The 15981-nt window shown below is 48.9% G+C and overlaps 2 protein-coding genes across 7 annotated transcripts in view; one reads left to right on the top strand and one right to left on the bottom strand.

The window, feature by feature from the left end:
- Positions 1-5690, bottom strand: part of SPATA21 (spermatogenesis associated 21) — a 64405-nt gene extending 58715 nt beyond the window's left edge. For all 4 annotated transcript variants that reach the window (XR_001884013.1, XR_001884014.1, XM_017865272.1 and 1 more), the window contains exons 1-2: positions 5407-5690; positions 1002-1136 (exon numbers count right to left, since the gene is read on the bottom strand). The gene's annotated coding sequence lies outside the window, so the exon portion shown is untranslated. The remainder of the gene's footprint in view (positions 1-1001; positions 1137-5406) is intronic.
- A 3123-nt stretch (positions 5691-8813) lies between these two features.
- NECAP2 (NECAP endocytosis associated 2) overlaps positions 8814-15981 on the top strand; it is a 19096-nt gene continuing 11928 nt past the window's right edge. For all 3 annotated transcript variants that reach the window (XM_017865303.1, XM_017865304.1, XM_017865305.1), the window contains exons 1-2: positions 8814-9431; positions 12513-12613. In XM_017865303.1, the coding sequence (XP_017720792.1) occupies positions 9340-9431; positions 12513-12613 (193 nt within the window). In that variant the 5' untranslated portion in view covers positions 8814-9339. The remainder of the gene's footprint in view (positions 9432-12512; positions 12614-15981) is intronic.

Raw genomic sequence — 15981 nt, 5'->3', positions numbered from 1 at the left:
AATTGCTTTTTTTTTTTGAGACGGAGTCTCGCTCAGTCGCCCAGGCTAGAGTGCAATGGCGCGATCTCGGCTCACTGCAACCTCCGCCTCCCGGGTTCATGCCATTCTCCTGCCTTAGCCTCCAGAGTAGCTGGGACTACAGGCGCCCACCGCGACACCCGGCTAATTTTTTGTATTTTTAGTAGAGATGGGGTTTCACCGTGTTAGCCAGGATGGTCTCGATGTCCTGACCTCATGATCCGCCCGCCTCGGCCTCCCAAAGTGCTGGGATTACAGGCGTGAGCCACCGCGCCCGGCCTTCTTCTTCTTTTTGTTTTTGTTTTGTTTTGTTTTTGTTTGTTTGTTTTGAGACAGAGTCTTGCTCTGTTGCCCAGGCTGGAGTGCAGTGGTGTGATCTTGGCTCACTGCAACCTCTGCCTACCGGGTTCAAGCAATTCTCCTGCCTCAGCCTCCCTAGTAGCTGGGATGATAGGCGGCCGCCACCACACCCGGCTAATTTTTGTATTTTTAGTAGAGATGGGGTTTCACCAGATTGGCCAGACTGGTCTTGAACTCCTGACCTCAAGTGATCCACCCGCCTCAGCCTCTCAAAGTGTTGGGATTACAGGGGTGAGCCACCGCACCTGGCCATTTCTAAAGGCTTTCTTACTGTCTCTCCTCCACCTCTTTCATCCAACCTCATATTCAGCTGTGCCACCACTCCCTACACAAATTTTCTGTTTTAATCCAGGCAGGCTCCTGCAATCCTAGTCCCACAGATCCCAGCCTCTGTGCCCACCTCCCATTTTTTCTATCTTTCTAATAGCCCCCAACCCAGTCTTCAAGCTCCTCCCTCTTCTCCAAGTTTCCAACCATCTCAGCTCTCTCTCCAGCCACTGAATTCCTTTGAGGCAACATCAGCGCCATTTCTACGGGTACATGGATCCCCTTTCATTGTTAACTAGTTTCCAGGAGTAAATCCTAACCCCACACCCCTTCTTCCCATAGTGAGACCGTATGACCTTGAAGATCTTGATGGTGCTTCTTCCACTTTATATCATGGCAGGCCCGCCAGCATCCATGGAGGAATCTTCTATGTGCTGGAAATCTTTGTAAACAGTATTCTAACAGCCCCTGTGAGGTCAGTGGGTTCAGCCCTGTTTTAAAGATAGGGAAATTAAGGCTCTGAGCAATGTCTTGTCCAATACCACATGGCCAGTCTGCAGAGGAACTGGATTCAAACCCAGGCCTGTCTGACTCCCACGGCCGCCCATCTCACCATATCATTTTGTCTACAAAGAAGCTTAAGTCATTCATTCATTTCCTCGTGCAATCAATAACCATTTAATGACATGTGCCTGTGCTAGGGACGTCAGGCCTTGGGGGATACACTGGGTGTCCTGACGGTTCCCACAGTTTACCAGGGACACAGAGGAGGTGCACTTAATAGCTGCTGACCCAAGTCCCCACTTCCTCTTCCTGTCCTCCAGGTCCTTCCTTCAGTTAGAGCTGCACCCCTACCATGCAAACCAGACCTCAGCTGGTTTGGTGGGGTGACCTCCCACCCCCAGTGCAGCTCTGGCCTCACAAAGGACCAGGCTCTCACCTGGAGCAGGAAAGTCAGGGCTGTGGCCAAGTCCTTCTCTCTTCCCTTGGAGTTCCTTGCCCCTCCCCAGCCTCTTTCCCATTAGGGTTCCCCTAACCATTTCCGCTTCCTCTGAGTCTTCCTGTCTCAGGGATGGATGAACCACCTAGGGAAAAATCTCCCCCCACGCCCCTCAAACACCCCCCCCGCATTGTCCACTGTCTCTGCCTGAGAATGTGCAGGCTCAGACTTGGACTTCTCAGGCCTCAGTATTCTACAAACTGAAGTTTTACTGAAGTTTTACTGGAGCCCAGAGGGGTTCCAGCCCCCATCTGTCCACATCTGGAGCTTGCTAACTGTGAGAAGCTAGACAACGAGGGGACGCCCCAACGCTAGTTAGAGGGGCTTGGAATCCAAGGGCAGAACAGGGAGAGAAGTCGACAAATATCGACCATGTCTCCCTTTCAGATCATTTGGGACCCTTTTTTGTTCACAGCTGTATTGAAATTTAACTCACATATCATACAGTTCACCCATTTAAAGTGTTACAATTCAATGGCTTTTAGGATATTCACAGAGTTGTGCAACCCTTGCCCTAATTCTAGAACGTTTTTATCACCCCAAAAAGAAACCCCACACCCCTTGGCCATCATCCCTAATCTTCCCACCCCCAACCCAGCCCTAGGTAACCACTGATCTACTTTCTGTCTTAGTGGATTTGTCTATTCTGGACATTCTGTATAAATGGAATCATACAATATGTGGTCCTTGGTGACTAGCTTCTTTCACTTAACATCATGTTTTCAAGGTTCATCCATGTTGTAGCACATATCAGAATTTCACTCCTTTTTATGGTTAATATTTCACTGTATGGATATACCCCATTTTGTTTATCCATTCATCAGTAGATAGAAATTTGTGTTGTTTCTTTTTTTTCCTTTTTTTTTTTTTTTTTTTGAGACAGGGTTTTGCTCTGTCACTTAGGTTGGAGTGCAGCAGTGCAATCATAGCTTACTATAGCCTCAAACTCCCCGGCTCAAGTGATCCTCCCACCTCAGCCTCTGAGTGGCTGGCTGGGACTAGAGATGCATGCCACCATGCCTGGCTCGTCTTAAAATTTTTAAATTTTAAGTAGAGGTGAGGTCTTATTAGGTTGCCCAGGCTGCTCAAGGTCCTGAGCTTAAGTGATCCTCCCGCCTTGGCCTCCCAAAGTGCTGGGATTACAGGTGTGAGCCACCATGCCCGCACTGTTTCCACATTTTAGCTATTATGAATAATGCTGCTATGAACATTCATGTACAAGTTTTTATATGAACATACATTTGCATTTCTCTTGGGTATGTATCTAGGAGTGGAATTGCTGAGTCATATGTCAACTCTATGTTTAGCTTTTTAGTAATTGTCAGGCTTTCTCAAAGTGGCTGTATCATTTTACCTTCTTACCAGCAGCATATGAGTGTTCCAATTTTTCTGCATCCTCTCCAACACTTGTTATTATCTTTTTATTTTTTGTTTTTGAGACAGGGTCTTGCTCTATCACAGAGGATGGAGTGCAGTGGTATGATCATAGCTCACTGCAAATCCGACTGTGGGGTTCAAGGGATCCTCCCACCTTAGCTTAGCCTCTTGAGTAGCTGAGAGTACAGGTGCACACCACCACACCTGGCTAATTTTTAAATATTTTGTAGATGGGAATCTCACTATGCTGTCCAGGCTGGTCTTGAACTCCTGGGCTCAAGGGATTCTCCTGCCTTAGCCTCCCAATGTGTTGGGATTACAGGTGTCAGCCACTGTACCTGGCCTTACTTGTCTTTTTTATCATAGCTGTCCTAGTGGGTGTGAGTGTAAAGTGTTATCTCATTCTGATTTTGATTTGCATTTCCCTAATGGCCGATAATGTTGAACATCTTCACGTGCTTATTGGCCATTTGTCTATCTTCTTTGAAAAAATGTCTATTCAGAGCCTTAGCCTTCATCCTTTTTTTTTTTTTTGAGACGGAGTCTTGCTGTGTTGCCCAGGCTGGAGTGCAGCAGCCTAGTTCCAGCTTACTGCAACCTCCGCCTCCCATGTCCAAACAATTCTCCTGCCTCAGCCTCCCTAGTAGCTGGGTTTACATACAGGTGCGCACCACCATGCCTGTCTAATTTTTGTATTTTTAGTAGAGATGTGGTTTTACCATGTGGACCAGGCTGGTCTCAAACTCCTGACCTCAGGTGATCTGCCCACCTCAGCCTCCCAAAGTGCTGGGATTACAGGTGTAAGTCACCACACCTGGCCCTGTTTTTTTTTTTTTTTTTTTTTCAGACAGGGTCTTTACTCTGTCCATAGGCTGGACTGCAGTGGCATGAACGTGGCTCACTATAGCCTTGACCTCCTGGGCTCAGGTAATCCTCCCACTTCAGCCTCCCAAAGTGCGGGGATTACAGGCATGAGTCACAACACCCAGCCTCCTTTTGTCCATTTATATTGGGTTGTCTTTTTATTGTTGCATGGTAAATGTTCTTTATACATTCTAGATACATGTTCCAAATCATATATATGATTTGCAAAGTTTTTCTCCCATTATGTGGATTGCATTTTCACCTTTTTGTCTTTTGAAGCACAAAAGTTTTAAATTTTTGTAAAAGTTCCATTTATTGGCCGGGTGCGGTGGCTCACACCTGTAATCCTAGCACTTTGGGAGGCCGAGGTGGGCGGATCACGAGATCGGGGGCTTGAGACCAGCCTGGCCAACAAGGTGAAACCCCATCTCTACTAAAGATACAAAAAATTAGCTGGGCGTGGTGGCGCATGCCTGTAATCCCAGCACTTTGGGAGGCCGAGGTGGGCAGATCACCTGAGGTCGGGAGTTCGAGGCCAGCCTGACCAACATGGAAAAACCCTGTCTCTACTAAAAAAACAAAATTAGCTGGGCATGGTGGCACACCATGGTGGCACACCTCCCAGCTACTCGGGAGGCTGAGGAAGGAGAATTGCTTGAACCCGAGAGGTGGAGGGTTGCAGTGAGCCGAGATCGCACCATTCCACTCCAGCCTAGTCGACAGGATGAGGCTCTGTCTCAAAAAATAAATAAATAAATAAATAAAAATAAAGACTACAGATAGGGTGCAGTGTATACTGCTCAGGGGATGGGTGGACCAAAATCTTACAAATCACCACTAAAGAAACTACTCATGCAGGGCAAGGTGGCTCACGCCTGTAATCCCAGCTCTTTGGGATGTCAAAGGGGGTGGATCACTTGAGGTCAGGAGTTTGAGATCACCTTGGCTAACATGGTGAAACCCTGTTTCCACTAAAAATACAAAAATTATCTGGGCATGGTGGTGCGTGCCTGTAATCCCAGGTACTCGGGAGGCTGAGGCAGGAGAATTGCTTGAACCTGGGAGATGGAGGTTGCAGTGAGCAGAGATTGCACCACTACATGCCAGCCTGGGCAACAGAGCAAGACTCCGTCTCAAAAAAAAATTTACTAATGTAACCAAAAAATAAAAAATAAAAAATAAAAACCAAAAACCAAAAAACAAAAAACAAAACAACCTTAGTCATGTAGCCAAATACCACCCGTACCCCAGCAATAACCTATGGAAAAGTAAATAAATAAAAAGGTTTGAAATCAGGAAATGTGAGTCCTCCAACTTCGTTCTTTTTCAAAATTCTTTGGGTATTGAGTGCCCCTTTTATAAGTGGTTTCCTCATCTGAAAAATGGGAGAATTTCTCTTGGAAATATCTATGATGGCAGGAAAATACAGCAGAGAAAGGTAAGCGACGTATCATCTATACGTCTGGAGGCTGTCAGGGAAAGCTTGTTCACATCACACCCCACCTTGGCCCTGCACCTACCAGAAATCAGATGAGTCACAGTGAGATTTTCCACCCCTGCTCACCACCTCGTACACAGGATGGACTCTGTCTGAGCCTATACTTTGCCTGTTGGCTTGAATTGGATTTGTTTGGTATACAGGGTAGTTAAACTGGGAATAGATGGCAGGTCCAATTATTCTCAGCAGCAGAGGTTTAGGAATGCATGTCAGGAATGTCCAGCCATGTGGTTAGGGTTTGAGAATAACGCAAGGGGCTGGCTGACCTCCAACTACTAGACAGTGTCATTTCCCCCAGCTTGTCACTGGTTCAGTGGCCCCCATTACACAGTGAGGATAACAATCGTTGCCTTGCCAACCTCACAGCGATTATTGTGCCAGGGTACTCTCTCCCAGAAAGCCTTCCCTGACTGTCCCCAGACTGTGTGGGGTTTCTTCTCTTTGCTCCCACAGCCCCTGTGAATTTGCTTCATTATAGTATCTTTCATTCTGCGTTGCCAAAGACTGCTTTTCTCTCTGTCTCCTCCAGTCTGTGAGCTCCAGGGTGGTAGGAGCTGGATTGGCTGCATCTCAGTGACCCCAGTACTCAGCATCTGGCATAGAGTATGGGCTTGATGCCTGTTTTTGTTAGACTGAACAGAACTGACAGTGCTCTGAATGGCTGGGTGCAGTGGCTCATACCTGTAATCCCGGCACTTTGGGAGGCCAAGGTGGGTGGATCACTTGAGGTCAGGAGTTTTAGACCAGCCTGGCTAACATGGTGAAACCCCGTCTCTACTAAAAATACAAACATTAGCCAGGCATGGTGGCGCATGCGTGTAGTCTCAGCTACTTGGGAGGCTGAGGCATGAGAATCGCTTGAACGTGGGAGGCAGAGGTTGCAGTGAGCTGAGATCGTGCCATTGCACTCCAGCCTGGGTGATAGAATGAGACTTAGTCTCAAAAAAAAAAAAAGGAAAATAAGGCCAGGTATGGTTAGGCCAGCTTTGGAAGGCTGAGGCCCCAGAGGACCTCCTTTTTTTTTTTTTTTGAGATGGAGTCTCGCTCCCTGTCACCGCGGGCTGGAGTGCAGTGCCGGATCTCAGGCTGCAACTGCAAGGCCCCGCCTCCCGGGTTCCCACCATTCTCCTGCCTCAGCCTACCGAGTAGCTGGGACTACAGGCGACCGCCACCTCGCCCGGCTAGTTTTTTGTATTTTAGTAGAGACGGGGTTTCACCGTGTTAGCCAGGATGGTCTCGATCTCCTGACCTTGTGATCCGCCCGTCTCGGCCTCCCAAAGTGCTGGGATTACAGGTTTGAGCCACCGCGCCCGGCCCGAGGATCTCTTGAAGACAGGAATTCAAGACCAGCCTGGGCAACATAGCAAGACCCCTGTCTCTACAAAAAGTAAGAAAATTAGCAGGGTAGGGTGGTGTGCGCCTGTAGGCCCAGCTACTCAAAAGGCTGAGGCAGGAGGATCCCTTGAGCCTGGGAGTTTGAGGCTGCAATGAACGATGATTGCACTGTTGCATTCCAGTGTGGGGTGAGAGAGAGAGAGATAGAGAGAGAGAGAGAGAGAGAGAGAGAGAGAGACTCTGTCTCAAAAAAGAAAAAAAAAAGAAAATAACCAATATTTGCAAAAACGTGAAGAAATTGAAACCCTTGTGAATGTAAATGGTGCTGCTGCTGTGGAAGACAGTTTGGAGGCTCCTCAAAAAGCTGAACAAGGCCAGAAATGGTGGTTCACACCTGTAGTTCCAGCTACTTGGGAGGCTAAGTTGGGAGGATCACTTGAGCCTGGGAGGTTGAGGCTGCAGTGAGCTGTGATCATGCCAATGCATTCCAGCCTGGGCAACAGAGTGAGATGCTGCTTCAAACAAAACAAAACAAAAGCACTAAACATAGCATTATCCTATAACTCAGCAGTTTCACTCCTACGTATACACTCAAGAAAATGGAAAACAGGACTTGAACAAGTGTTCCAACACCAATGCACATAGAAGCCTGATTCCCAACGCCAAAAGGTGATAACATCCCAATTGTTGACAGATGAATGGATAAACAAAATATGGCATATACATGCAATGGAATATTATTAAAAGGAATGAAATTCTGATCCATGCTACATGAATGAACCTTGAAAACTTGATGCTAAGTGAAACGAGACACGAAAGTCCAATATTGTATGATTCCACTTATAAGAGGTATCTAGAAAAGGCAAATTCATAGAGACAGAAAGTAGAACAGAGGTTACTAAGGGATGGAGCAGGAGGAAATGGGAAGTTATTGCTAATGGGTATGGAGTTTCTGTTTGGGATGACGAAAAGTTCTGGAAAGCACGGTATAGTTGCACACTATTGTGAATGTACTTAATTTCACAGCGCTACACACTTAAAATGGTAAATTTTATGTTATGCATATTTTACAATAAAGATGTAAGTGATTAGATCAATCCTATAATAAAGAGCTTATAAAAAATGAGTAGAAATGGCCAGGTGCCCTGGCTCACGCCTGTAATCCCAGCACTAGGGAGGCCAAACTGGGCGGATCACTTGAGGTCAGGAGTTCAAGACCAGCCTGGCCAACCTGGTGAAACCCCCATCTCTAACAACAACAACAAAAAAATACAAAAACTAGCCAGGCGTGGTGGCGGGCGCCTGTAATCCCAGCTACTCGGGAGGCTGAAGCAGGAGAATCGCTTGAACCCGGGAGGTGGATGTTGCAGTGAGTCGAGATTCCACCACTACACTCCAGCCTGGGCGATAGAGTGAGACTTCGTCTGGAGAAAAAAAAAAAAAAAAAAAAAAGTAAAAAGAAGGAGAGAGAGTGAGAGAGAAAAGGAAAGAAGGGGTGGAGAAAGTTTGGGGTATTCAGTGAGTCAGAGATTTGGGATCAGCTGCACCCTACATAGGGGCTGGCACATTGTAGGCCCTCAACTGGAGGAATGAATGACAGAATAGTGGGAAAGGAGGGATTTTGAGAATTTGGCTATGGTAGACATTGTATCTCCTAGAATATTCTGGGAGAAATCTAAGACTAGAATTCTTCTTCTTCTTCTTCTTCTTCTTTTTTTTTTGAGACAGAGTCCCGCTCTGTCGCTCAGGCTGAGGTGCAGTGGCACAGTTTCAGCTCACCACAACTTCCGCATCCCGGGTTCATGCTGTTCTAGTGCCTCAGCCTCCCAAGTAGCTAGGACTACAGACATACGCCACCAAGCCCGGCTAATTTTTGTATTTTTAGTAGATACGGAGTTTCACCATGTTGGCCACGCTGGTCTCGAACTCCTGACCTCAGGTGATCCGCCCGTCTCAGCCTCCCAAACTGCTGGGATTACAGGCGTGAGCCACTGCGCCCGGCCTGGAATTCTTCGTAAATTACTTGTGTTACCAAACTTTACTTCTTTGAATACAACTCGTTGTTGAGGTTTGGCCACAGGGGGCCCTGAGCACATAAGTGGGTTCCCATAGGGGAAGCATGGAGGGTGGTAGGGTAAGGGCATCCACTTAGTCTGGTGGGTCGGGTGGCCAGCTGAGCCTTACAGTCAGGAGAGGGAAGGATATTCAGGCAGAGGAGGCGCTGCAGCAGAGGCTGGAGGACAGAGATGCTGCAGGGTGGGCTACGGCTTTGCCTCTCGGCCAACTGGGCCCCAGGCCTAAGAACTGAAGCGATGGGGATGATCCACACCCAGACCATGGGTTATGGAGGTGTCCGTCTATGGCGGGCGCCGGTCTCTTTCTCTGCGTCCGAGGGTGTCTGGAGGGAGAGAGAAGCGTCTGGAGGGAGAGAGAAGCCTCCGAAGGTCGCGCGCCGCATGTCTTGAGCGGGTTTCCAGCAGAGGGCGCACAAACGAGGCCGTGCTGAGGCCCGCGAGCTGCCGCTCTAGCTGAAACCTGGTCACAGAGTCGCACCGCTTCCGTCCGTCGGACAGAGGAACGGTGGAAGGAGCCGGAAGTCAGGTGGGCTCCAGTCGTCGCGATGGAGGAGAGTGTGTATGAGTCGGTGCTCTGTGTCAAGCCTGACGTCCACGTCTACCGCATCCCTCCGCGGGCTACCAACCGTGGCTACAGGTGATTCCCCGCCGCCAGACCAGGCTAGCTCCGATTTAACCCTTTTTCCGCCACCCGGACACACCCACTGCGGGAACCGAGGACAGCCCTGGCCAGTTTTGGGGCGAGGGGGAGCTAATGCTGCTGCTGCTTCCAGTTCCAGGCCCGAGCCGGGAGGCGGACCCAGAGTTTCGCCCGTCTCAGTACGATGCACGGAACTCCTGGCGGCATCAACGCTAGGGAGGGCGTTAAAGCCGTATCTAGCGCTTAGGGACCCCGGTGGGCTGCCGGATACCCTAAACTTGGTCGGGGGTGGTGATGTCACAGACGCTTCTCTTTCAGGGCTAACCGGTGGCCTTGAAGGGATCCTCGAAAAGCCTTAAGCGGAGAGGTACCCTATCACAGACGGAAATCCCCGAGAGGAGGGGAGGGAGCCCAGAGCCGGCTGAAAGGACCGGTCCCGGGGAGCTTTAAGCTGACGGTGGAAGCCCAGGGACCCCTTCCTACCCAGATCCCTTCGCACGAATTTCACCCTTGATCACAGCCTGGAGCAGGTGGGAGGACCCCATCTACATTTCTCTGATCTCTACCTGAGACGAATAAGCACGCACGCTTGTAAACGTACAGAATATCTCTGCAAGGGAACACAGGAAACTGCCCTAGGGGAGGGGAACCGCCCTTGGAAGGAGACTTCCTTTCCCTTTTGTACTGTTTGCATTTTACTACCCTTTGTATGTGTTATCTATCAAAACAAGACGAAAAATATTAAACGAAGCAACGATACACTTCATACAGACACCCTGGCCTATGGCTATTTTGTGCCACTGAGTGGTGGTGGGGAGTGTTTATATTTGCGGGGGCCCGGGTGGCTATTGAAGGCGATGGTTGTCCAAGTTTTTCGGAAATAGGGGATTGGCCTGCACCCCAAGAATGATGGAGCGTCCACATATCCTCTTGTTACTTTCCAGTTGTGTTACCGTGGGCTCATAGCTGATTTTATGGTGGAAAGATGTGTTAGTGAACATTACATTCATGACATATTTTAAAATAGTATTAAAAACAACAGTAACCAAAATACATTTGTTTTCTGTCATCAAACTGTAGTTGGACCATCAGACCATTGATGGTCGTCTAGCCCTATCCTCTGTTGGGTCTCTTTTTTTTTTTTTTTTTTTTTGAGACAGAGTTTACCTCTTGTCCAGGCTAAGAGTGCAATGGCGCGCGATCTCGGCTCACTGCAACCTCCGCCTCCCGAATTCAAGCGATTCTCCTGCCTCAGCCTCCAGAGTAGCTGGGATTACAGCCATACACCACCACAACCGACTAATTTTGTGTTTTTAGTAGAGACGAGGTTTCTCCATGTTAGTCAGGCTGGTCTCGAACTCCCAACATCAGGTGATCCTGATCCACTCGCCTCGGGCCTCCCAAAGTGCTAGGATTACAGGCATGAGCCACCACACCCGGCCCCCTATTGGGTCTTTAGTAGAATGGGTTTGGTTCCTCTTGGTGCCCCAGAGAGTGAGGTTACGAATTGTCAGGGCTGGCTGGTTTAGCTTAGAGGAAACTACCAGTGCCTGCAATTAAGTCTTGGAGCTCTCCTTAGCCTGAATCTCAGGCCTAGTAAGAGGAACTGGAACTGAGTCTGCTGATTTGTGAATTGAGAATCTGCATTTGTGCAGCCCTCAAGATAGCCGCGTCCAGGGTTCTTGAGAACTGGCACAGGGACTTCCAAGAAAAGCCTCCTGGAAACACCTGCGGTTCTTGCTATTTGGGGATTTTACTGACCTTTTCTTACAACTAAAATGTGAAATTAATGCTTTAAAAGAGTCAAAACAGCTGGCTGTGGTGGCTCACGCCTGTAATCCCAACACTTTGGGATGCCTAAGTGGAAGGATCCCTTCAGCCTAAGACCTCAGGACCAGCCTGGGCAACATAGTGAGAGCCTATCTCTATAATTTTTTTTTTTTTTTTAATTAGCCTGGTGTGTTGGTACACACCTGTAGTCCCAGCTCCTCAGGAGGCTGAGGTGGAAGGATCTCTTGGGCTCGGGAGGTTGAGGCCTCAGTGAGCTGTGGTTGCACCACTGCACTTCAGCCTGGGTGACAGAGTGAGACCCCATCTCAAACAAACCAGAGCCGAAAGAGGCATTGCTGTAAGTTCATGGTTTCCTGGGTTTCTTCCTAAGCTCCCATTCACTTTTCTGTTCTCCTTTTCTCTTCTGGTGGTTGCTCCATGCTGACTTTTTCTTTCGAGATTGTCTCACTGTTCTCAAATGGTCACTTTGATCACTGCAGTCAGGCAATGTCAGAAACAGAATCAGGCCCCTGCAGCTGCTGCTTCTATAGAAAGGAAACTGGAAGGAAGTCCTACTCGGAGGAGGACACTGTGGTCTAGAGAGGGCGTCACCAAGTGACAACCCACTGTATTTTTGTATGGTTCACACCTAAGAATGCTTTTTACATTTTTTAAATAGTTGGGACAATTTTAAAGGAGAGTATTTCATACTGGGAACATTATATGAATTTCAGATTTCAGTGTCTACACTTTGATTGAAATACAGCTGTGCTCAGTAGAAAATAGTTAAGATACCTAAAGCATCACCACATGCATGTTCTGTACTGCTTTTTTTTTTTTTTTTTTTGAGACGGAGTCTTGCTCTGTCGCCCGGGCTGGAGTGCAGTGGCCGGATGTCAGCTCGCTGCAAGCTCTGCCTCAGCCTCCCGAGTAGCTGGGACTACAGGCGCCCGCCACCTCGCCCGGCTAGTTTTTTGTATTTTTAGTAGAGATGTGGTTTCACCGTGTTAGCCAGGATGGTCTCGATCTCCTGACCTCGTGATCCGCCTGTCTCGGCCTCCCAAAGTGCTGGGGTTACAGGCTTGAGCCACCGCGCCCGGCCTCTGTACTACTTTTACTCTACAGCAGCAGAGCTGCCTTGTTGTGACAGGCTGTGTACCCTGCAAAGCCAAAGATATTTACTGTCTGACTCTTCACAGAAAATGTTTGCCAACTCTTGGGCTAGAATAAGCAGCCCTTTCCATCCCCAGCATTGGGGTCATGCAGCAGGAGCTTCTGGCAGAGGTTCAGTGGTGTTTGTCCCCTTAGGGCCGCGGAGTGGCAGCTGGACCAGCCATCATGGAGTGGCCGGCTGAGGATCACTGCAAAGGGGCAGATGGCCTACATCAAGCTGGAGGACAGGACCTCAGGTAACCGCAAGGGAGGCCGCACCTAGCTGAGGGGCTGCACTCCCACTTTATGAAGGCAGAGGTGGCCTGGTCTGGCCAGGCTGCTCAGGGATCATGGGAACCTGTCCTGAAAATCAGAGACGTGTGTGTACCTTTAAGCTGTACGTTTCCCCCACCTTAGTTGTAGAAAGTACTGTCTCCAGGTGTAAAAACAAGTATTTCATGTCAGACACCAGTTCCTTTTAGGAGTCCTCAGGAAAATGTGGAGGCCAAGAAGAGGAGACCACAGCTTGGTCCTGGTAGGAAGTAGGAAGCCCTGGAAGTGGCCTTGAAGACAGGCGGGTGAGGATGCACAGCCCTCTGCTGCTGGGCTCTGCTTCCTACTGAGGAATTGTTTATCAACGCAGCGGTAACTCCCTCAGCTGACCACACCCATTAACTGAAGAAGCTGGAAACTGTCCTACTCAGCTCTTTCTGTAGTGAGAGGACAAGCCGAGCTGGGTTGTGTTGGGGTCAGGTGGCAGAGATCGTCTTGGGGGAAACTTCAGAAGTGCTGGGCCACCAGTGCATCTGGGTGAGCTGTGGAGGGCAGTGTGCCTGAAATCCCCCGCTGAGACCCCGAGTGGGGTGGGACACAGTGCCTGCTCAGTCAGGTCCACAACATTCGGTCATTTATTTTTTGTAATGTGTAGAGATTTTCCTTTGTAGAGCAGAAGAAAGTGCAAAAGTTTAGTGACAGAACTGGCTGCCTCTTCTCAGAACTATGTTCTGCCTGAGCTGCTGGACGTGGGGTGAGCGACATGACCTCTGGAGCCTTGGCCTCCTCCGTGTTGAAATGGGGATATTAGTTCCTCCTTCATAAGACTGTTGGAGAATAGGAAGTGAGCGGATATTTCTCTAATTGCTTTATGGACTGCGAGGCAACCAATAGCGTTGATTTGTTCTTCGGGAACTTGGGTATTGGCGGCAGAGGAGTTTGAAGAGGCAGCTGCCATGGCCAGACCAGAGAATTTTAGCTGGAGAATTGCTGGGACACCCTAGGTAGTGTCGTAAGAGAATGGTACCACCTCTTGTTCTCTGGGGAATTTGGTAACTGTGACTTTATTTATTTAAAAAAAAATTTTTTTTTTAGATGGAGTCTTGCTTGGTAACCCAGGCAGGAGTGCAGTGGCACGATCTCGGCTCACTGCAACCTCCACCTCACGGGTTCAAGCAATTCTCTGCCTCAGCCTCCCGAGTAGCTGGGATTACAGGCGCCCACCACCACGCCCAGCTAATTTTTTTTTTGTATTTTTAGTAGAGACGGAGTTTCACCATATTGGCCAGGCTGTTCTTGAACTCCTGACCTCGTGATGCGCCCGCCTTGGCCTCCCAAAGTGTTGGGATTACAGGTGTGAGCCACTGTGCCCCGGCCAGCTGTGACTTTAACATGACTCCCTAATGTAACAGCCACTGCCTAGGGCTGAGCCTCCCCTGTGGGACCCACCCCAAGGTGTTCTTAGCTCAAAGTCATGGCTGGGTCATGTTAGTCTCTAATTTTCCCATGAGGTAGTGAGCATATCACTCTAGGCCAGGCTTTCTCAGCTTCAGCACTGTTGACACATGGGGCCAGATGAGTCTTTGTTTTGGGGAGCTGTGGAGCCCAATGAGGATATTTTACAGCATTCTTGGCCTCTGTCTAGCAGATGTCAGTAGCACCTCCCAAGTTGTGACGATCAAAATTATCTCTAGACATTGCCAGATGTCTCTTGGGGACAGGGGAGCAAAATCACACTGATTGAGAATTACTGCTGTAGGCTGAAGGCATCTTGGTGAGGTTGGAACAGAAGGCAGATAAATTGACAAGAAACTGCAGACTCTAGGGCTGTTGGTTTTGAATCAGTTCAGCCTTGATTACAAAATTACCTCTAGCCCCGGCGCGGTAGCTCATGCCTGTAATCCCATCACTTTAGGAGGCCAAGACAGGTGGATCGCTTGAGTCCAGGAATTCCAGAGCAGCCTGGGCAATATGACAAAACCCTGTCTCTAATAAAAATGCAAAAATTAGCCAGGTGTGGTAGTGTCCACCTGTAATCCCAACTACTTGGGAGGCTAAGGCACAAGAATCACTTGAACCAAGGAGGTAGAGGTTGCAGTGAGCTGAGATTGCACCATTGTACTCTAGCATGGGTGACAGAGCAAGACTGTCTCAAGAAGAAAACAGAAAGAAAATAAAACAGGCCAGGCACGGTGACTCATCCGCCTGTAATCCCAGCACTTTGGGAGGCCAATGCGGGCAGATCACTTGAGGTCGGGGGTTCGAGACCAGCCTGACCAACACGGAGGAACCTCGTCTGTACTAAAAATACAAAATTAGCCGGGCATGGTGGCACATGGTTGTAAACACAGCTACTTGGGAGGTTGAGGCAGGAGAATTGCTTGAACCTGGGAGGCAGAGGTTGCAGTGAGGCGAGATTGTGCCATTGCACTCTATCCTGGGCAATAAGAGTGAAACTCCGCCTTGGAAAAAAAAACAAAAAACAACCAACCCAAAAAACAAAGTTATCTCTAAACCACGGGATTCAATAGAAGATATTTGATTAAATACTTAAAGCACCAGCCAGGTGTGGTGACTCATGCTTCTAATCCCATGGCTTTTGGAGGCCAAGGTGGGAGGATGGCTTGAGACCAGGAGTTAGAGACCAGCCTGGGCAACATATGAAGACCCTATCTCTAACAAAAGAAATGGAGTGGGCATGGTGGCATGTGCCTTTATTCCCAGCTACGTGAGAGGCTGAAGCAGGAAGATTACTTGAGCCCAGGAGTTTGAGGCTGCGGTGAGCTATGATGCACTGCACACTGCACTTCAATCTGGGCAACAGAGCCCAGACCCTGTTTCTTTTTTTTTTTTTTGTCACCTTGGCTGGAGTGCAGTGGCACAATCTCAGCTCACTGCAGCCTCCAACTCCTGGGGTCAGGGATCCTCCTGCCTCAGCCTTCCAGGGAGTTGGAACTAAATGTGTGTGCCATTATGCCTGGCTTATTTTTATATTTTTTCTAGAGACCAGGTTTCACCATCTTGCTCATGCTAGTCTCAAATTCCTGGACTCGGCCGGGCACAGTGGCTCACGCCTATAATCCCAGCACTTTGGGAGGCCGAGGTGGGTGGATCACCTGAGGTCAGGAGTTCAAGACCAGCCTGGCCAACATGATGAAACACTGTCTCTACTAAAAATACAAAAATTAGCTGGGTGTGGAGGTGCATGCCTGTAATTCCAGCTGCTTGGGAGGCTGAGGCAGGAGAATCACTTGAACCAGGGAGGTGGAGGTTGCAGTGAGCCGAGATCGCGCCACTGCACTCCAGCCTGGGAGACAGAGGGAGACTCCATCTCAGGCAAAAAAAAAAAAAA

The sequence above is a fragment of the Rhinopithecus bieti genome, unplaced genomic scaffold, assembly GCF_001698545.2.
Source record: "Rhinopithecus bieti isolate Rb0 unplaced genomic scaffold, ASM169854v2 scaffold_81031, whole genome shotgun sequence".
Classification (NCBI taxonomy): domain Eukaryota; kingdom Metazoa; phylum Chordata; class Mammalia; order Primates; family Cercopithecidae; genus Rhinopithecus; species Rhinopithecus bieti.
This window is presented reverse-complemented; position numbering and strand designations above follow the sequence as displayed.